The sequence below is a fragment of the Artemia sp. Qi Xiang Cuo genome, chromosome 10 (assembly GCF_049724085.1).
Source record: "Artemia sp. Qi Xiang Cuo chromosome 10, ASM4972408v1, whole genome shotgun sequence".
Classification (NCBI taxonomy): Eukaryota; Metazoa; Arthropoda; class Branchiopoda; order Anostraca; family Artemiidae; genus Artemia; species Artemia sp. Qi Xiang Cuo.
Window position 1 is genome coordinate 2604125 of NC_142803.1, and position 23520 is coordinate 2627644.

At 34.8% G+C, this 23520-nt stretch overlaps 1 protein-coding gene across 1 annotated transcript in view; it reads left to right on the forward strand.

The window, feature by feature from the left end:
* LOC148947356 (uncharacterized) overlaps positions 1-23520 on the forward strand; it is a 273633-nt gene that overhangs the window by 187853 nt on the left and 62260 nt on the right. The window contains exon 5 of the mRNA XM_089095775.1: positions 7478-7620. Within this exon, the coding sequence (XP_088951901.1) occupies positions 7478-7620 (143 nt within the window). The remainder of the gene's footprint in view (positions 1-7477; positions 7621-23520) is intronic.

Below are 23520 nucleotides of genomic sequence, written 5' to 3' on the forward strand. Positions count from 1 at the left end.
TTTACTAGATCCTCTAAATTTACTAGATTTTTTTTTACTAGATCTAGTAAAATCCTACTGACAGTAGCAACCCTATCGCAGCGTATACTTGGTTGTATTGTATCACAACGTATTCCTATATAATTATTTCTTAATTTTTGTAAATCGCTTTATGTGATTAATTTAAAAAGCTTTTTCAACAAAATAAAGGACAAAATGAAGAACTCCATTAAACCAAAATGAACAAAAATAGAATCAAATAATCTACCAAGGATACAACTATCACTAATCTGTATCAATAAATAAATAAAACCCAAAACAAACAGAAATTAAAATAAATAAGAGTTAAACTCAAAACGAGCAGAAATCAATATCAGGAGGGTTTTAAACCCCAAGCTTTCTAAAAGCCAGAATATAATTTGTACTTTACTGAAAAAATCTTTTAAATGTTTTCACTTTTCTAACTTTAAGTAATCAAAATTCAATTAAGATTTTAAGGAATAAATATCAGCATATGTATATTAAACTGACAATGCAGATTTTTTTCAGTAAATTCATTTGATTTTTTTTCAGTAAAGTACAAATTATATTCTGGCTCGTGATTTTGCTTTTCAATCAAATAACCTCAACACCAATAATCTCAACACCAGCGTTACCAAAGGCACGCTATAAGATAGCATAACCATGATAGCGAACATGTGCCGAGAACACCAATTTTCTTGCAAAAATACACCAAATGTCGAATGTGTCAAACAAATTTGCTTCAAAAAATGCGCCGATTTAAAGAATTCCATGCGCAAGCGCCTAAAGAATAGCACCAAAATGGAGTTAATACCCTGCCCTATCTGCCGATACCGCTCCACAATCGTCTTTTTCATGGCTTTTGATGTTGTTTAGAAAAGATTGACAGAAGAATCACCTAGTTTTTCATATAAAAGTCGATTTTTTCAGCTCTGGGCTGCTACTGGACGAAGAGACTAAAATCGCATAAGGTAGCAACTAAATTTTGGTTATTTCTTACAATTTTACTTGATCTTTGCCACAGTTCATATAATTATCCAGTAAGCTTATCGCAGATCATTTCTGGTCTTCGTTCTCGGTGCGAACAAAAAGCTCCTCCCACTTCTTTCTGCATTAGCGGGTTAGTACTTGTTTCCGATTAGATCACAGTCTGACTTGTCTACCCATGAAAAGATCGCGGGTTTCCACTTGTTTCGATTAGATCACAGTCTGACTTGTCTACCCATGAAAAGATATGATGCCGCCTACGTTTCTATCTGCAAAAACGTTCTCCGGAGCACTCGCACCCCGGTCCGGGTTTTTATAATGGGTGAGATAGGGAATGATCATACTGGATAATTATATGAACTGTGATCTTTGGTTAAAGTGATTACCTACGGTACAATCGGGATATCAGGAGGATGGAATGTTTGCGATTTATTTTTGCGGGAAACATTGTAGATATATGTCACAGTTGTTTTGGTTGTCCTTAAGTTTTAATTAGAATTTGGTAATCCAAAAGAAAATGTGTTGGTATGCATTAAGCGATATGCACCATATAGTCACTGGTACGCCTCAGGGTCTTGTCTGACGCTCTTAAACGTCTATGTCAATCGCCTTATGTGGAGACAGACAATGGTACTGGTGCATTATATATTATATATAACACACGAAAGAAGTCAAGTTTCGAAATCTTTAGTCTTTAGTTGCATTATATATAACACACGAAAGAAGTCAAGTTTGGTTAATGCTAATTAAATAAAATAAAATAGGATGAATATATAATAGTTTAGAAACAATTTCGGGCTATATATTTGCACATTAGGGGGAGGTGGGTTAAAGCATAGCATATATTAAATTCGTAACCTAATCTAACCTAGGTTCCTCCCACCTAAACCCCCCAAAAACAACAGTTTTTAATATTGTAAACGCAATGAGAAATCACGCTTTGCAATCAATTTAGATAGCAAATACCCGTTTAGCGGGTTTCCATATCTGTTTTCCTTGTACAGTCTATACCGCTGTGTTATATATAATGCACCAGTACCAAGACAATTAATGAGGTTTTGTGGGAATCTGGGCCCCTGCTGACTTCCATGTAATTTGTGACGTCTTCACTTGCAACTTAGAGATGCAATTTCTCTCTCTCTACCCCTCTCTTGCCCCCCCCGCCTTCTATATTTCCGCTTCTCTCTCTCTCTCTTTGATATTTTTTTTTTGAAAAGCACGGTCTTCATCATTCAAAAAGCAGTTGAACCAAGAAGTGTTCAAAACTTGTTCCCTTCAAGACGTTCTAGGCGATAATCTAAGAAAACAACGCTTTTCATTCATTCTATGAGTACTTGTTATGAACTAAATCTAACCATTGCTTGATGCTCATTTATCAATCATATTAAGGGGAAGCTTTCGAGCGTGGTGACAAGGAAAGGGGTGAGTGATTCAGTTATAGATTTGCTTTTATCATAATTTCAGGAAACTTCTGGTCAACTGCACTATCCTCTTGCTCTTATCTTTGGCAATCCTCTGCCTTCTCTTTCCTGACGATTCCAGGAAATTGTGAACCCAAGCATAAAATGATTTATTCCTGTTGTGGATTTGTGATTTTAATAATTTTTCTACTGCCCCTTGTTACCTAGTGTTTCTGGATGAAGAAGCAAGCCAAGATTTGTATTTATCCCCCAATTGCGTGACTGAAACTTCATTTCCAATGGCAAGTCATCCCATTTCTGAAAGGAGGTGGAGTCAAAACAACACTAATTTCTTTATTTATTTACCATGCTTTGAAATGAGTACATTTTTTTTATTGTCAATGGCAAAATCACCGAAGAAGTCAGTTAAGTCAGTTCAGAAAAGGTAGGGAGGGGATGGAGAAATGTATTTTTCAGAATCTTGGTGAGCTACTTTTTTTCAATTTTTCAATGGAAATCCCTAACAAAGACTTTTCTCAATGAAAATACCAGAGAAGGTGTATTTCACAATCTAGGAAGAGCAAAAATATCTAGGGGGCAAGCTTCACCCTGTCCTGCTCCAATGGTTACCAGTGGGTGAAATACTAAGTTTTTCACCACCTTCAGTAAAAACAGGGTGTTTTCTCATTTCTGGAAGGAGGTTGAGTAAGAATAAGAAAAGTATTTTTATGTTTAGGAAAAAAAAAGCTTAAATAACTACCATGATTTTTGAAGAACGCACTTTCTTTACTGTGAACTGCAAAAGTGCTGAAGCAAAGAGAAAAAAAGGTATTATTGTCAAATACATTACAATTAAAAAGTGTGCTTAAATTCCTTTTTTGTGACATGTCTTCACAATCCAATTACATCACTGCTTAATCCTTTGCCAGAAAGGGAGGCAAACAACCTTCCTCTTTCACCCGTTGTTTTATTTACCCCTTGCCGCCTTGCCAATTTTCGAGTTGTTAAAAGGAACGATTTGATTGTTTCTTTTTGCGTGATATTCTAAGCCATTTAGAAGAACAGTATGTTTTGAATCACAACACTTTTTACAACGAAGTTCTCTGTTTCTCTGTGACTGAAATCCTTATAACAGACAGTAGGGGAAACATCGCAATAAGACACATTGTTGGTTTTGACTTTAATGAATCATGTGAAAAACTATATCTTGGATTTGTTGGGTGTTTCTGCTGTACTTGTATCGGTGGCCAAAAAGTTGTTTCTATTTTTATCTTGTTTTTCCATTGACCCTTATTTTAAGGATTGGTCTTGTGTCTTATAGCCACCACACTCAAGTTCTGTCAAGAAGTGAAGTTTGGCTAATGCTAATGAAATAAAACAAAATATGACGAAAATATAATACTTTATCAACAAAATTATGAAAACTACAACAATGAATTATGGAAGAGGGGTCGCCAAGAGGGCCTTATATTAAATATGTAACCCTAACTTAACCAAAATATCAACTAAATATTTAATTAAGATATAGCTACAATGTAGTTTCCCATCGAAGCTCACATTGTCCGGTATAAAGACCATGAAAACCGGTTATTATCTCATGTTCGCGATACAAGATCTTGAGTGTGGTGGCTATAAGACAAAAGTACCTTGGGAGTTTCCTTGCGAATTTACAAAGCATAGAGAATCAAGCAGTTTTTTTGCGCAAAATCGCACAAAATTTGAAAAGTGAATTAAATTGATTTGGTAATTCGATCATGAACAACGTTGTTTTACCGCCCCTTTATTACAGGTAATCAGTCTTGGTACACATCCGATTCAGATGTATTTTTTGTTTTTTATACTTGATTTAAAGCTGTATTGACTACAAAAACAATGTGAAAATTGCCAGGATGAATTCAAGAACCTAGAAATACCAGCGCATATTTTCTGATTACTCATGAATGTAAAAAGTGAACTAAATCGATTTTATCGCTGGTAATCAGGCTTTGCAGAACCCGATTCAGATGGTTTTTTTTCTTGTCTCAAAGCTGGTTCCTACCAAACAGTTCGTATGGTAACGAACTGTAAATAAGGAGCGACCCGGCTCAATAGTAATTGAAACTCTAAAAAACGGAATTTTGATACCAATAGATACAAAAAAAAATCAGATTTTTATGCTGATTTCAAATATATAAGTTACATTAAGTTTAGTCTTAACCATAAAAAGTTACAAGCCTGAGAATATTTGCCTCATATTTGAAAAAGCACCCCCTAAAAATCATACAATCTTAATGAAGATTACACCATCAGGTTCAGCGTATCAGAGTACCCTACTGTAGAGGTCTCAAGCTCCTATTTGCAAAATGTGGAACTTTGTATTTTTTGCCAAAAGAAAGATCACGGACGCATGTTTATTTTTTTTTTCAGGGGCGATCGTATCGACCCAGTTGTCCTAGAATATCGCAAGAGGGTTTATTTGAACGAAAATTAAAAGTTTAATGCAATTCTTAATCTACCAAAAAAGCTGGAGGCAACTAGGCCCCCTCCCATGCTTGTATTTTTCCAGAGTCACCCGATCAAAATTTTGAGATAGCCATTTTGTTCAGCATGGTCGAAAAATACAATAACTATGTCTTTGAGGAGGACTTAATCCCTCACAGTCCCCGGGGGAAGGGCTGCAAGTTATGAACTTTGCCCAATGTTTACATATAGTATTGGTTATTGGAAACTATACAGACGATTTCGAGGGAAATTTTTCTGATGTGGGGGGGGGGGCTCAGAGGAATAAGGTTACGTGGGAGGGTCTTTCCGTGGAGGAATTGTTTATGGGAGGAAGGGAGTTTTCCATGAAGGGACGCCGGATTTCCCAGCATTATTTAAAAACCGATCAGAAATTAAATAAAAAAACAAGTTTTTGTAATTGAAAGTAAGGAGCGATATTAAAAATTAAAACGAACGGAAATTATTAGTATATGAAGGGGGTTTTCGTCTCCTAAACACCTCGCTCTTTACGCTAAAGTTTGAATTTTGTCCCAATTCTTTAAGAATGACTCCTGAAACACAAGGGTCGTTTAATTGGAACAATTAGAAGCTTTTTTCAAAAGTACTAAAAAACTTTAGCGTAAAGAGCGAGGTGTTGAGGAGGAGGCAACCCGCTTATTATACCTAATAATTTCTGCTCGTTTAAGTTTTAATGTCACTCCTTACTTTCAGTTAAAAAAAACTTGTTATTTTTATATTCAAGAACTCAGAAGTAGCAACGCCTATTTTTCGATTGCTCGACAATGTAAAAAGTGAACTAAATTGATTTGGTAGTTTTCATCATAAGTAACATTTTTTTACCCCCCCCCCCTTATTAAAGGTAGCCTAATCAGACTTCATGTAAGCTCCATTATGTTTACTCTTTTTTCTTTTTGTTTGCTTGTGTTAGAACTGTGTCGGCTAAAATTGTATTGTGACAATTGACAATACGAATACAAGCGCTCTGGAGTTTCAGTTCCTATTCTTGGAAAAAATTTAAAAAAAAAACGAAGTTTATAAACTATCACTAGGACTGTTACTGCAGAGCAGAGAAATACGCTGAGGGGGGGGGGCATGGGCCCCCCTCTCCGAGATTTAAATTTTTCAGCACTGCTTTTTCAAATTATCCAGTGGATCTTTTCTACTACTACCCGCTCCCTCACCCCCTGAGCACACAAACGAAATGCCGGATATTTGTGGAAGTTACAAATAAAAAAAAAAAAAAAATACTCAAAGAAGCCTGTTTAGGTACATAAACACAAATACATGAAAATCTGATTGAAAGAAGCGTAAGATATTTGTTGAAATTGATTATTCAAAACCCGAATTTCAATAGCGAGACTTTGAATTTTAATCATTGACACATTAATGTGAAAACTTTGCTTTGCATTCGTATGATATGGTCTCTTACTAACGAATCCATGCTAGACACACTGGATACAGGGGTGTAGCTACAGTTTTAAGTTTGGAGGAAGGATTTAAAGATTGTGTCGATAAAATATTCCAGTGTGCCGGCAAATGCAGACACACAAGTTATATTTCCAAGGTGCTGACACGCTGCGACGATACCTTATAGCCCTCCTCCCCACCTTAAAACATCCCCTCTCCCCCTTAGCTGCGCCCATGACTGGATATCTTGGTTTTAACTATTTGAGCCTTAGGTCTTTCACTGCGATAGGGAACATTCATCAATTTTCGATATTCCATAATGACACTGACCCTCATATAGGCCCAATAATATCGGTCGGCCAATATATCAATCGGGCCCTACTCTATATGCAGGTTTACAGTTTTTGGTAGCTAGCAGTTGCCATATCCAAGTCAATTTTGAATAAGTGGTACTGGAGAAACTAAGGAAATTTGGAGAGGAAGTTTGACAGAGGAGAAAATAAAATCATTGCTAAAATACACTTTTTTTTAACAGGGGATTGTAACTCCCCGGAAGGGTTATGAACTAGGGCACTTCCAGCGGTGATATTTTTTTTTGCCCTTGTGTTTTTGTTCAGGTTTTCAGGATCCTTTTTGCTAACAATTAAATACCGTACAGTACAATTGTTTTGCTGTCCAGCATTTATGACATGTTGGAAATAAAAATTCGGCAAATATATCATTTGGTACTTCCGTATTTGCCAGTACACACTTGAGAAGTTTGCTGAATGTAAGATATAAGAAAACCGGTTTCATAGCCACAGAGACAAATGACGGGTGATAGAATGCATTGGACTTGTATAGCTTTGGCTATATATTTGCACATTAGGGGGTGGGGGTAAGATTAGGTTACCCCCCCCCCCCTCCTAATGTGCAAATACATAGCCCAAATTATACTACTATATAAACTCAAGTTTTAAACTTTCATCATGTTTTGGTATATTTCATTAGGATTAACCTAACTTCACTTCTCGAGTGTGTACTGGCTAATACGGAAGCACATATCCTTTATTACCCCCCCCCCCCCTCCTGGCTCCGCCCATAGACATAGCCCCATTAATCTTGGTAGTGATGTCTAGTTTCGAATCTTGGCCAGAGACTTATTTGACTGAAGTTTAAAGTTTCAAATATACTTTGTTTTGCATAATCCTTTTTTTATTCAGGGAGTGAGGAACTCAAAAGAGAGGATTGACATAAAAGAGCTGTTGCAGTCCGTAGATGTATCGCAACTGCTCCCAATTCTGCAGCGAATGGCTGGCGAAAGCTGTCAAGAAAAATTAACCCACCTCCAAATGGAAGTCGCCAGGTAGATACTATTTTGTTTTTTTTATAGTTTATCATTTTTTTTTATTATATTTATCTACACGACCTGTTTTATCGCTGTATATTGATTCCTGATTGGCAAAAGGGGCCAGGGTTCGATCTTAGGTGCCACAGGGCCAACGGGGAAGGGGCCTTTGATTAAGTGAATGCGTCATTAATCGCCAGAAGGAACTGTTTTTTTCATTATCAGTTGAATACTTATCATTCACTTAAGAAAATGAGGAAGCATAAAAAGGAATTAACCCATTTTATGAAAAATGAATTAATCCAATTTGATACAATTGCACAGAAGTATGGCACTTCCGCTCTTTTAGGCTCTTACTCTTTAGACTATTAAGTAACACCTCATTTCAGCATTTGGCTGCTAGAGGTCAACACAACTTCGTATACCCCTCATCCATCCCCATTTAATCAAAGTTTCACTTGTTAAGCATCCTATAAAATTCTAATTTCTTTTAAATCCTTTTCTATGAACTCCCCCACCCAATTTGGGGACAATCTGCTTTTCGTTTGACGCCAGGTGGATGGTCAAAAAGCACAATCTTTGGCACTATGCGTAAAAAGTGGCGTAGCCATCTTAACCTTCCTTTAATAACCTAACCTAGGTTCCTAACGGGGACGAAACATCTAAGAGAGGGGCAAGGATTTTTCTTCATTTTGTTTTTAATGAAGATGCCAAAACATATTTTTGAAAATCGAGGGGGGGGGGTAAAGTTGGCTTTTTATCAATTATTCATTTTAAATACAAAGGAACAAGTATTTTCAAATCCTGGAGGGGGGGGGGGCTATTGGATCAAAAGAAACTCCTTTCATTTTTCTATTTAATTACTTCCCGAGATATTTTTCAGTCAACCACCAGATCGTTTGGATTTTTGTTGATTCCCTTTTAATTGTCTTTGTAACAACCATCCTCGAGATTTCAGCTGTGGCAATTCAAAAGGTATTATGTAACATTCTACTGGAAAAATATGTTTACGCCCCATTCCCTCTAATAAAGCAAGCCCCATCGATTTACCAATCTGTTATTTTCTATCTTAATAGGTTCCCAATATATTTAGAAGTAGGCTATCTATTTTTTTTTATAAAATATGTTTTGTTTTACTTTCTGAATAACTGAAATAGTTGCAAATTGAGCCTCTTAATATATGAACTATTTTTGCCATATTTATGATGCCTACAAAATCTTCTTATTGCAAGGAAATTCTCATTAATAACAGTAAAAAAAAGTGTCGATTTTTTTCGCTTTATAAAATTATAATATTTAATAATATTTTATTTAATAAATTTATCCATAAACGTAAAATTATATAATATTTAAAAATTTACATTGTACAGCACCAAGGTGCTCGAGGCCAACACAGCTGCGCACGTTCCCCCTCCACCTCAACCTTTTTACCCACCTTTTGTATTACCAAAGTCACTTTCTGCACCAGTATTCAACGGTGTACCCTCCCCCTCATACTGTATTCGGTATACTGATGATCATGAGAAAGACTGTGAAAATAGAACAGTAAAAATATTAATTTTTTTATTTTTTAGTACTAGTTAACAAAACATGATAACTAAATCTGCATGCCCAGAAGTTTTTTTTGGTTCGAATATAGTTGTCTTTTTAATTGCCTTGTTGTTTCATTTACTTCGAAACATGTGCAATATATTATCATTCAAAACAGGCTATTTTCTAGAATGAAATTACCTTCCCGGGCATTAAAAAAGAAATTGCGTTAATTCACATAGTAAAAAGTGTTTACAGTTCTTGGAACATTGGCAATCTTCAATCAAGAGAAAGACTGAGAAATTGCCCCCTTTTTAAAAAATAAAAGTTTAAATAGTTTTCACAGAGTGAGCAGTAACTCACTAGGTTGGCTGCCCGATACGAGGCTGCTCTTTTTTTCAAAAAAAATAAATAAATAAGAACGCTATACATGCAAAGGGTATTAAGAAAACAAAATTTACCTAAATTATGTTAACAAAATTACCTAAATATTTACCTAAAATTATGTATAAACTTAGTTAATAGAAAATAATTAAATAACAACGGTATAAATGCAAAGGGTATTAAGAAAAAAAAATCAATTTTCCATAAATCAATATTCGCAGAACACGTGTGTAGTCCCAACTAAAGAAAAGACACAAATCATAGACAAAATTAATGCAAAATTTAGGAACTCTAGGAAACTTCTCTATTTTTTACCAAAATACATGTAATATATTCTCACCCAAAGAGAGCGATTCAGTTTTCTAAAACTGAATCGCTTTCTAAAGCATTGAAGGAAAAATCACATTAATCGACATTGTAAAAAAGTGTTTACAGTCCTGGAAACATTGGCTATCTTCTACCAAGAGAAAAAAGTGAGATATTTCCCCTTTATTTCCCAGTTGTAAATAAGCATTTTATATTGCAAAGGATGCAAAATAAAGTTTCAATTTTTCCTTTAATAGAGAGTAAAAAAGAACATGATGGACTAACATTTTTTTTCAACTCTCACATATCACTTACATATTCCCAACTTAAATCAAATAGACTATAACTTTCCTTATGAAATAACCAGATTTAAAAAGTATTTAAGAAATTTGATGTCACTTTTGGAGGGTAGGGGGGGGGGCTTCCGGCTCTTTTACCCTCCAAAATATCTAGATTTTATCATTTTCCCCATTAAGTTGTTGCAGATATTTCTTATGTACTCTTATACTTCTTGTAAAATTTCATTAATTTCACCTATATTTCGGCGTATAAGATAGGGATTTTTAATTTCAGTTATTTTAATATTTTGGCGTCTTTTGAGTTGTGTCACCCCTTCTGAAAGACGACTTTGTACATGTAAAAGGTTTAAAAAATTATAAATCTTCAATAAATCTTAGAGTAAAAATAAAATAATGTTTTGCATATATTTCGTCTACGGTTAGTGTTGCATTAGGTTGCCCCCCCCCCCCCCTACTAGCTCCCATCGAAAGACGAATTTGTACATGCAAAAGGTATAAGAAATTATAAATCTTAGAGTAAAAAAATAAAATGATTTTTTGTATACATTTTGTCTACGGTTAGTGTTGTATTAGGCAGCCACCCCCCCCCCCCTCGCCACCTCCCTTCGAAAAACGAATATGTACATGCAAAAGGTATAAGAAATTATAAATCTTAGAGTAAAAAAATAAAATGATGTTTTCTATATATTTTGTCTACCGTTAGTGTTGTATTAGGCTCCCCCCCCCTTGCCACCTCCCTTCGAAAGCCGACTTTGCACATTCAAAGAATGTAGGAACTCGTTCTGAAATGGTTTGTGTAATCTTATTTTAATCAGAGAAAAATAACAAAAAAAGAACCTGGTAGCTTTTTTCAATAAAAAAGCACTTAATAGCATTCTGCTGTTTTTTTCGTTTTTTCTTTTATTTTTTTTCTAATACATTGACTATAGATCACTTAAAGCTTTTTTGGAGTATGAAAATTCAGAAACCGAGAAAGAACAAGGACGCTTTGCTACACACAGTGCTACCCGTGAAAGGAAGGAATTTTTCTTGTTGTCCTGTAACTGTAACTTGTGTGTCCTCTGTCTTGTTGTCCTGCATGTACAGGTGGGGGCTGTAACTTTCCTGTATGGATTTTCGACAACAACGATTCATATGGTGCAGTTTTGATTTGGAACCGACACTTTTGTCGAGGGTTTTAGGGCTATCTTTCGATATTCCCATAAATTTGTTTTCGCAATAAACTTTACCTCAATCAATCAACCAACCAAAATGATAGTTACTATTTATGAATCAGTTTCAAACGGCAATTTTTTGTCGCTTGACATTTTTTTTTTCGAATAGTGTTCAAATTTTTGGTTACTATGGGTCGAACTTTACTCTTTGCTCTACGTATCTTATAGATACATAGTATACTTAAATACTTAGATAATTTTATAAGTATCTAAGTATCTTTATATTAGTACTTAGTGTATTTTTACACATCTAACTGAATTTCCAAAAAAAAAACTGCTAAGCTTTCCTAAGAGAGGATCTACACGCCATTTTAGTAGATCAGGAGGATCAAAGTTTGGTTTAACATACAGTGCCCTGGTTATTAGGGACGTACACATGATTTTTCCCGGTGGGAGAGGGTAATAAAAAAGTATGTGGTACTTTGAATTGGAGGTACCAAGATATCTGGGAACATTAGGATTTCTGGGGGGTAGGGCCCTAATTCCACCCTTGCTCACGTCTCTGGTGCTGATGCAGGTTTTGTTATGTATATAAAATACAGTTAATTACTGTCAGAACCCGCGGCTTCAGTGTGCTTGGATATACCAATGAAGATTCATATAATTTCAAATCAAAACCCATATTTTCCAAGAATTATCTTCATATTTGTAGTAAATACGAATGGTATGAATTACTGAAAGTAATCACGGTTGTAAGTAAGAAACTGAATTACATGTCGGATGCACCCATTACGTGGTGTTCTTCCCCTGGAAGCATTGTATATTTGTAGGCTAGTAATTCGTAGGCTAGTAAGCTATTACTAGGTAGTGACACGTTGCCTCTGAGCAATAATATTATTTGTATTCCATCAGAGGTGCTTGCAAGGGGAAGGGGCCAAGTCACAACCGAAGAATCCAAAAATGTTATTAAATGTCTGGGCACTTCTCATTAAATTATTATCAAATATATATATACATATATATATATATATATATATATATATATATATACATATATATATATATATATATATATATATATATATATATATATATATATATATATATATATATATATATATATATATATATATATATATATATATATATATATATATATATATATATATATATATATATATATATATATATATATATATATATATATATATATATATATATATATATATATATATATATATATATATATATATATTATAAATATATTATGTTTTATATATATGTATGAGTAATAATTGTGTATGTATTTATGTATGTATGTATGTTCTCGAAAACGGCTCCATATTTTTTCGAGAAAATTGGTAGCCTATCTTGGGATATTCTCGCATTAAGAAACGATCTAGATAGGTCAGAAGTATGAGAAAAATCGTTACCGATTTTTCTCATACCGATAATGAGAAAATACCGGTAAGAGCCTTAATTTTTTTTTTTTGCAAATGACGACATGTACTAGGTTAGTACATCATATAAGCATTCCTTATGGTATCATATATGGCATCATATAAACGTTTTCTTATATGATATCATGTATAGCATAAATAGGATTGTTGATTTTCCAACGCATCAATTATTTATATAATATAATTCATCTTTTAATTTTTTGTTTTTTTCATTGCTTTATTTTCAGATTCACATTGACTTTCCGCGTTTTATTTTGTTGCTTTTTTTTCTTCGGCACCCTCATTGAATATATTTTTTCGTTTCCCGCTGAAGGAGAGACGCGTTTCTCCCCTCGAAATATTCTCTTTGTTATGTTTTGCCAGTATTTTCATTGGCCTTGAAAAACCCGATTTTTGCTCGGTTTTTTTCTTTGTTTTGTCAGGCCAATGTGGTTTAAGAAATTATCTTCATAATGTCTGTTGGAAGGCCCAAAAAATCAGTATTTGCAGTTGCAGTTACTATAATTTATGATTCTTTTGAACCAACACCTGAACTATCAACCGTGATAAGAAGTGAAAATTGACAACCGGGACGATCAATTGGGACAACATCAATACGGGCAGCTAAAGCAAAAGGCTGTTGCTAGGTTGTCTTAAGTAATAAAAATCTAAAAACGTACCAAAAATGAAAATGAAGAGCAAAGACACGGGCGGTTACAAGATATGCGAAAAATATACACGGGCGGTTAGAAAAAATGAAAATAATGGGCAAAGACAAACGCGATGAGAAGACATACGACACCGAACAAGTGAGGGGGTTAAAAAATGTAAATAAAGAGCAGTGACTAAGTGAAAATCAACATATACAGCAAGAATCAAAACGTGTCAAAATTGAAAATGATAACGATGATGATTAGGTTTGGGATTTTCACATGGATAAGGTCATCAATACCTACCATATCTTTGAAAATAAAAAATATGGACTGGATAAATCATTGGAAGAAAAAGAAATTCTTGTCTCACCACCTGAACAATAAAAAGAAACAAAGGTTCATAATGACAAAATACAAGCCAATGCAAAAAAAAAGTTTTTGTCCCACCACCTGAACAATTAAAAGAAACAATGGTGGTCGTCAATGCCTTCCATACCATGTAGAATCAAAACACTAGACTAGAAAAGTTGCTGGAAGAAAAAGAAGTTTTTGTCTCATTGCCTAAAAAACTCAAAGAAGTAAAATTTTGGCGATGTGCTATTTATAATGAAAAAAGCCTAGCTGATGCTACGGTTGAAGGTCTAATAAAAAAAAAAAATGTAATTTTACAAAGGCATCTCTTCTAATATAGGGTCCATTTGGACGTCATGACATCAAGAAAAGTCTCAAATTGTCTGCGTTTAGAATACAAGTGACAGTCAGAATCTATATATAGAAGCCTACCGCGTGCCCCATACCTCTGTTAAAAAAAACAGAGTTTCGGCGATACGTATTTCATAACGACGAAAGATAAGCCAAGGTGTAATGAACCAAACAAATTGAAAATGATGGTGATTATGATTGGGTTTTCGATTTTGACATAGATAAGGTCATCAATACCTACCATTAAAGAAACAAAAGGTTCGACGATAGGTCTTTCATAATGACAAAAGACAAGCCAAGGCAAAAGAAGAAGTTTTTGTCTCACCGCCTGAACAATTAAAAGAAACAAAGAGAGTCGTCGATGCATTCCATATCTTTGAAAATCAGAAACCTGGACTAGATAAATCGTTGGAAGAAAAAGAAGTTTTTGTCCCACCACCTGAAAAATTAAAAGAAACAAAGGTTCGGCAATATGTCTTTCATAATGACAAAAGACAAGACAAGGCAAAAAATAAGTTTTAGTCCCACCATCTGAACAATTAAAAGAAATAAAAGTGGTCTTCAATGCCTTCCATACCTTTAAAAATAAAAAACCTGAACTATATAAATCGTTAGAAGAAAAAGAAGTTTTTGACCCACCACTTGAACAATTAAAAGAAACAAAGGTTTTGCTATATTTCTTTCATAACGACAAAAGACAAACCGAGGCAAAAGTTATGGTCCAATAAAAAAAAAAAATGTAATTTTACAAAGGCATCTCTTCTAATATAGGGTCCATTTGGACGTCATGACATCAAGAAAAGTCTCAAATTGTCTGCGTTTAGAATACAAGTGACAGTCAGAATCTATATATAGAAGCCTGTCGGGTGCCCCATACCTCTGTTAAAAAACACAGAGTTTCGGCCATACGTATTTCATAACGACGAAAGATAAGCCAAGGTGTAACGAACCAAACAAATTGAAAATGATGGTGATTATGATTGGGTTTTCGATTTTGACATAGATAAGGTCATCAATACCTACCATTAAAGAAACAAAAGGTTCGACGATAGGTCTTTCATAATGACAAAAGACAAGCCAAGGCAAAAGAAGAAGTTTTTGTCTCACCGCCTGAACAATTAAAAGAAACAAAGAGAGTCGTCGATGCATTCCATATCTTTGAAAATCAGAAACCTGGACTAGATAAATCGTTGGAAGAAAAAGAAGTTTTTGTCCCACCACCTGAACAATTAAAAGAAACAAAGGTTCGGCAATATGTCTTTCATAATGACAAAAGACAAACCGAGGCAAAATATAAAAGGTCCAGTACAAAAAAAAATAAATGTGATTTTACAAAGGCACCACTTCTAATTTCAGGTCAATTTGGACGTCATGACATCAAGAAAAAGGTTCAAGTTGTCTGCATTTAGAAGACAAGCGACAGTGAGAATCTATATATAGATGCTTGCCGCGTGCCGGGGCCCGGCGAACCCGCCGGGCTCCCGGTACTTTATATATATATATATATATATATATATATATATATATATATATATATATATATATATATATATATATATATATATATATATATATATATATATATATATATATATATATATATATATGTATATATATATATATATATATATATATATATATATATATATATATATATATATATATATATATATATATATATATATATATATATATATATATATATATATATATATATATATATATATATATATATATATAAATCAGTAACCGCCACCAAAAAAAGCTTGCGTACTTGCTTGTGTTCTATGCTTAAATTTTGAAATAAATACATAGTGGAATAAATGACGCTTTAAGAACCTGCGATTTAGTTTTTGGATATAGGCCTAATATTTCATCCTTTTTCGTTATTAGTAAAAAAAAACTTTCTCCACAAAATAAGTTTTTCAAAAAAAGTAAAGAACTCCATTAAACAAAAAATTAACAAAAATAGGATCAAATAATCTACCAAGCATACAACTACCACAAATCAATAACAATAAATAAATGAAACCCAAAACAAAAAGAAATTAAAATAAATAACAGTCAAACTAAAAAAAAAACAAAAAAAAAGAAACCAACAAAACCGACGTGCCCTTCCTAATCTGGAACTATTACGATTTGAATTACGCTTCGAATTGCTTTTCCACCTACCGTACACTTCAGTTTTGGTCCCTGGCGACCTGGCTTTTTGCAGACATGAAAAATATACCTAAGGGAGAAAAATTTGAGAGTTGCCAAAACTGAGGAGTATTTCGAGAGCAAATACAATTGTTTTATAGGGTATCGAAAAGTTATAGGAGTGTTGGAATGTGTCGCTCTTGAAGGGGAGCATGTTAAAGAATTAACCCAATAAGTTAAAAGAGTGAACCTTGATTATTTTAATGATCAGGTAACAAAAATTAAGCGAAGATGTCTGGAAAATTTTGTAAAAGCCAAAAATCAGGAAATCTGGAAGTTTCCTAAAAAAATTAGGGAGAGTTAAAGATAGTTCAGGAAAGGAGAATCTGGAAAAGAAAAAGACTGATACCTCTAGTTAAAAAAAGGGACATTAGTATTATCCATGCACACAAAAAAGGTATTTTTCGAAATATAGGTGGGGAGTATAGGGAGAGGTGGAATCTAAAATGAATACTTGTGCGTTTGCTTGACCACTATTGTTTAAGCTAATTCCCTGTAAGCTGAGCAGGTCTTGCCTTGATACCAATTTAGTAGAAAAAGCGCTGCCTTTGATTTATTTACGTTAGAAAGAAGGGAGGTGAGGGGGGGGGGGCATGGGGAATAATTCACAAAATTTACGGGACCAAAAAAAATATTTTTCTAATTTAAGTGGGGGCATTTTTAGTAAAGATACAAAAAAGGTCTTTTTCCAAATCCAGGGAGGGGGAGGGCCATCTAAAATGGATGCTTTTGTGTTTGCATGTCTACTATGTTTTGATCTTGGTCCTTCGACCTGAGCAGGCCTTGCCTTGGTACAATACAGGTTACTATGAGTAGTGCTGCCTTTATTTGTTAGACTGAAAGAAGTAATGGCAGTGATGCCAATTTTCAAAAGTTTAAGGGGGAAAAAACGGTAATTTCCAAAATGTAAGTGGCAGTTTTGATTTTCGAAAAGTGAATATACAAAGAATTATTTTCCAGATCTAGAGGGAGGGAAGGGTGTTTGCTTGTCCACTACGTTTTTAATTTTGGTCTTTTGAACTGAACAGATCTTGCCTAGATACCAAGTTGGCTTACCAGCGCTGGCTTTTACTGATTTACGCTTGATAGAGAAAGAGAGAGGAGTCTACCCTTTTGCTCTGTTTCTGGTAAACATTGTTAGTGATATATATCTGAGGAGTAGCCATGTTTTTATGGAAAAGTCAATAAACTGCGTTGTATACATTTCTTATCAAATGTAAATACTTGAACAAAAATTGCAGTAACGCTATAAGAAAACAACAATCAAGATTAGTATTGATTTGGCTCAAATTAGCTTAATCTTTTGATTAAAATAGCCACAATTCTGATAACATGAGAAATTCGATTTCTTGGCTTTTATTTGCTTTTATAAATCGTCGCCTACTAGTCAACGGTCGTTGGTTCTTTCAATAAATTTTATCTTTGTTGTCTAATAGTTCTCAAATTTTTGGATTTAACGAGTTTGGTTAAAAATTTTAATGAAAGAACAATTTTAAAAAGCAAAATTTTAATTAAAGGAATTGTACTCAATGATTTTTAAACCCATGAAAAATACCTGGTTTTAAGGTTGATTAGTGACAATGGATTGGAAAAATTTTTATCCTAGGAGGGGAGGTTGAAATTGAAAAAGTCACTTTTATGTGACTATTTTTGATTATTTGTTGGACAAATTCACTCCTCATTCTCTTTATGTTGTCTTAGAGATTCTGCTTCAAGCAGAAGTACCTTTTTTTTGAAAATCTTATCATTGTATTGTCGGTGGACCTACCTTACTTTTTAATGGGTTTAGGCGATGAATGATGTCATATAAAAAGTATAATTTTGAAGTATTTTTTTTTATTATTATTATTATTATTAAAAACATAACGCCTTAGTTGCAATACCTTTTTTCCAACTTCTTTGATACTGACACGTTAAAGTGAATAATGTCGTTTATAATGCGCCAATAACAATAAAAAAAGCTCAAATAATGGAAAACGGAAAGCTTTTTACATTCTGAATTAATGAAACGCGAAAGCCAGTGTCTAAATGTGGCTCATTTTCGTGCTTTCCCTTTTATTTGTGGTTTTTTCCTTGTACGGATATTTTCCTTTGTTGTATTAAATTTGTATTAAATTGTATTAAATTGTTTATTGTATTAAATTGTTTATTAAATTGTTTGATAAATTGTATTAAATTGTTTATTAAATTGTTTAATAAATTGTATTAAATTGTTTATTGTAAAAATTGTTGGTGTTTAATTTCATTTTAGAAAAAAATAAATTGTAATTAACTATGGAAACTAGAACTTTATGCTCTCATTTGTCCAGTGACTTCATGATTTCTTCGGTTTTGAGGTTTCTAAAGTGTCCGTTTGTTTATTTATTTATTTTTTAAATATAATTACTCGGAGGGAAAATAAAAAATAACGTTGCCTTTAGGATCTAGGATGCTTTTAGGATTTCTCTTATTGTTTCTACGCTTTCTTGACCTATTTTATGTAAGCAAATATTTTTGTATCTTTATATTTTTTTGCCTTTTTAGTGTTTTTTCACACTCGTTTGTTCTTGATTTTGAAATCTTTAGCTTGTATATTCGGAAAGATGTTTTTGTGTCAGGCTTCAATTCTAGGGTCCAAAGTATATACGTCTTCATATTCGTTATGCACCACTGGCACTTAAGCAGTGGCGTCAAAATTTTGTCAAAATCCTGGGGGGGGGGGGCAAAGTTGGAGCCAATTTTACAAAATCAAGTGAAAATGACATTAAAAACTTAAAAATAAGCCATTTGGTACAATAAAGGTACTATAAAAGTACTATAAAGGTAAATTTGTACTAAAAAAATTTGTACTATCTCAAAATTTGTAGCGGATGGGTTTGCGGAAAAAAGGCAGGGGGGGGCTAGTTGCCCTTAAATCTCTTGACTCTTAAAAAGTGAACTAGAACTTTCAATTTCCAATCAAATGAGATCTCTATGAAGTTTATATGAGCATCCCTTTCATTACAACCATACACGCCTTTAGGGTATAACTTAGAACGACTTCTCCCGGGCCCTGGGGAGCTGTATAGACACCGGAGCTCTTCTTATTCAACCTTTGAACTATTTATTTGTTTAACAAATTGTCTATCTTAAAATTTTCATCAGATGGGTTTGGATAAAGAAGTCGGGGGGGGGGGGGCTAGTTGCCCTTGGATTTCTTTTGACTATTAAGAAATGAACTCGAGCTTTTAATTTCCAATCAAATAAGCCCTCTTTGAAGTTTATACGAGTATCCATTTCATAAGAACCATATATGCCCCAGGGCATAACTTACAACACCTGTCCCCGGGCCCGGGGGGGTTATGTCGACTCCTGAGTTTTGTTATCCGACTTTTGAACAATTTTTACTTTTGAACAACTTAATGACTATCTCAAAATTTGTATCTGATGCATTCGAGAAAAAAGAGGCATGGGGGGACTAGTTGCCCTCCAATCTCTTTTGACTCTCAAAAACTGAACTAGAACTTTCAATTTTCAATCAACGAGCAACCCTTCCATAAGAACCTTATAGTCCCCCAGGGCATAACTTACACCGCCTGCCTTCGGGCCCTGGGGGGGCTGTGTTGACCCCGGAATTTTTTCTATATGGTCATTGAACTATTTTTAAAAAAAAGGCTATGTCAAATTGCTTATCGGATAGGTCTGAGAAAGAGGGCGGCGAGTGGGGGGGCTAGGGTCCCACCAATTCCTTTTTACACTTCAAAAGGGAACTAGAACTTTCAATTTACAATCAAATGAGATCCCTCTTTGAATTATATACGAGCATTTCTTCCATAAGAACCAAATATGCCCCCTGGGCATAACTCACAATGCCTGCTCCCAGGCCCTGGTGGTTTGTGTCGACACCGGAGTTTTTCTTATATGATCTTTGAACTATTTTTAACAAAATAGCTATCTCAAAATTTTATGGGATACATTTGGGAAAAAAGGGCATGAGGGCTTGTTACCCCCCAATTTCTTTTGACGTTTAAAAAGTGAATTATAACTTTCAATTTCCAATCAAATGAGCCCTCTCTAAAGTTTATACGAGCATTCCTTCCATAAGAACCATATATGCCCCAAGGGCATAACTAATAACCCTTGCCCTGAAGACCTTGGGAGGGATTGTCATGCTCAAAGATATAAATTCCAGAGCTTTCAACTACGTTGAACAAAATGGCTATCTACAAATTTTGATTGGATGTGTTTGGGGAAATGCTGGGCGTGGAAGGGGTGTTAGTTGCCTTCCAATCACTTTTGACTATTAAAAGGGCACCATCCAGTTCAATGTCCAATGGAATGAGTCCCTTCTCATGCTTCTACAACAGCACATTCTATAAAAAACCTTATATGCTCCCAGGGCATAACTTATAACTCTTGCCCTGAGGGGTTTGGGGAGGGTGTCATCATCCTCAAAGACCTAATTTCCAGAATTTTCAACCACGTTGAACAAAATTACTATCTCAAAATGCTGAGTGGAAATTTCTTGGGAAATGATTGGCGTTAGAAGGAGGTCAGCTGCTCTTAGATTACTTTTGAGTATTAAAAAGGGCACTAGCTATTTGAATTTCCAATCGAATGCACCCTTTTTTAAGTTTCTACGACAACACCTTCTATAAAAGATTATATGGCTCAAGGGCATAACTTACAACTCTTTCCCTGAGGGCTGTGGGAGAGTGTCCTCCTCAAAAACATAATTTCTGTCTGGAAATCAACTACGTAGAACAAAATGGCTACCTCAAAATTTTTATTCTATGTGTTTGGGGAAATGGTAGGCGTTGAAGGGATGTTCGTTGGCTTCCAATCACTTTTGACCCTTAAAAAGGGCACTAGAAGTCTCGAATTCCAATCGAATGAGCCCCCTTTGAAGTTTTTACTTCGACCCCTTTCATATGAAGTGCCTCTGGGAAAGAAAATAAATAAATGATAAACCATTGGAGCCGTATTGCCTTTACTATAGGCAACGCTATAGCGTTGCCTCTGTTGGGAGCGCCCATCCAATCTTGGTAGCGTATTTCACAAAATATCCTGCCTCATAGTCAGACACTTACCAGGACGGCCACTGATTGAAATTAGCAGCAGTATTCCGGCCTCTGTTTGTGCCTTCTATCACGAGACGGTTTTCAACAGTGTGTATCCAGTAATATCTTTTATCCCAGTATATTTTGACTCTTAAAAAGTGAACTAGAACTTTCAATTTCGAATCAAATGAGTCCTTTCTGAAGTTTATACGAGCTTCCCTTTCATAAGAACCATATGGGGGGGGGCCTAGTTGCCGTCGGATCTCTTTTGACTATTAAAAAGTGAACTAGAACTTTTAATTTCAAATCACAGATGCCCTCTCTGAAGTTTATACGAGCATCCCTCTCATAAGAACCATATATGCCCCAAGGCATAACTTAAAACGCCTGTCCTCGGGCCCCAGGGCATTGTGTTGACACTGAATTTGCGTTATCTGGTCTTTGAACTATTTTTTAAATAAATGGCTATTTCAGTTCTTATCGGATGGGTTTGAGAAAAAAAAGGGCGTGGAGGGGGGACTAGGTGCCCTCCAATCTCTTTGTCTCTTAAAAAGTGAACTAGAACTTTCAATTTCCAATCAAATGAGCATTCTTTGAAGTTTATACGAGCATCCCTTCCATAAGAACCATATATGCCCCCAGGGCATAACTTACAACGCCTGCCCCCGGGCGCTGGGGGTTGTGTCGGCATCGGAGTTTTTGTTTTATAATCTTTGCACTGTTTTTTACAAAATGGCTATCTCAAAATTTTTATCGGATGCATTTTGGAAAAAAGAGCTTGGGGGGGGTTGGTTACCCTCCGATATCTTTTGACGTTAAAAAGTGAACTAGAACTTTCAATTTCCAATCAAATGAGCCCTCTGAAGTTTATAAGAGTATTCCCTCCTTAAGAATCATATATGCCCCCATGGTATAACTTATAACCCTTGCCCTGAAGACTGTGAGGAGAGTGTCCTGCTCAAAGATATAATTTCCAGAACTTTCAACTACGTTGAACAAAATGGCTATCTCAAAACTTTGACTGGATATGTTTGGGGAAATCGTGGGCGTGGAAGGGCTGTTAGTTGCCTTCCAATCACTTTTGACTATTGAAGAAGGCACTAGCCATTTAAATTTCCAATCGAATGAGCCCTTTTTGTAGTTTCTACAACAACGCTTTCCATAAAAAAAACTTATATGCCCCCAGTGCATAACTTACAACCTTTGCCCCGTGGGCTGTGGGGGAGTGTCCTCCTCAAAAACATAATTTATATCTGGAAATCAACTACGCTTAACAAAATGGTTATCTCAAAATTTTGATTGGATGTGTTTGGGGAACTGGTGGGCTTGGAAGGGGATTTGCCTTCCAATCACTTTTGACCCTTAAAAGGGGCACTAGAACTCTCGATTTCCAATCAAATGAGCCCCCTTTGAAGTTTCTTCGACGACGCCTTCCATATGAAATGCCTGTGGGAAAAAAAATAAATAAATAAGCAATAAAACATTGGAGCCGTATGGCCTTTACTATAGGCATCGCTATTGCGTTGCCTCTGATATCTGTTGTTAAACAGGATTGACTGACAAAACTCAGGTCAAACGAAGCTTAGGGGGGGGGCTTTGGTGATGAGGGAAAAATGGAAATCATTTGATGCTTTCAAATTAGTCTCACTTTCTTAAAAGAGGAAGAAGCTCATAGGTTTCAAAGCTAGTGAAACGAAAAGTTGCAGAATATTTTCAATCAGAGAAAATGACTAAATGACTAAATGACCACCAATTTTCAAAGGTCTTGTAGGCCTACTGCCTTTACTGTTTGTCATGCCTTGCTTGGAAGCCATGGCTTGGTAAAAATGTGATTCGCGCCGAGGAACAAAAGTCGCTTTAGATATAGGCCTACACCAGATGGTGGAAATAAGACAACGTCTCAAACTGACTAGTGCACTCAAGTAACTAAAGTATATGTTCATCCCCCCCCCCGCCTCCCTGAGCTTTTTATGCAGTTTAGCATACCTTTTTCTTCGCAATTATTTCTCTAAAAGGTGTTGGCCTAAAAAGTATAAAATAAGATATTTTGTAATAGGATTTAAAAAAATGGAATTTAAGGTTATTTTCAGTGTATTTAAAAGTTAAGAATATTTTTTTTTTAGTTTGAAATAAAAAATTACAACCATATTCATACCTTTACTGTAGTGGAAAGGTCTTATGACGTTTCCATTTCTAATGGATCGACTGAGAAACATTAAAACGATTAATGATGA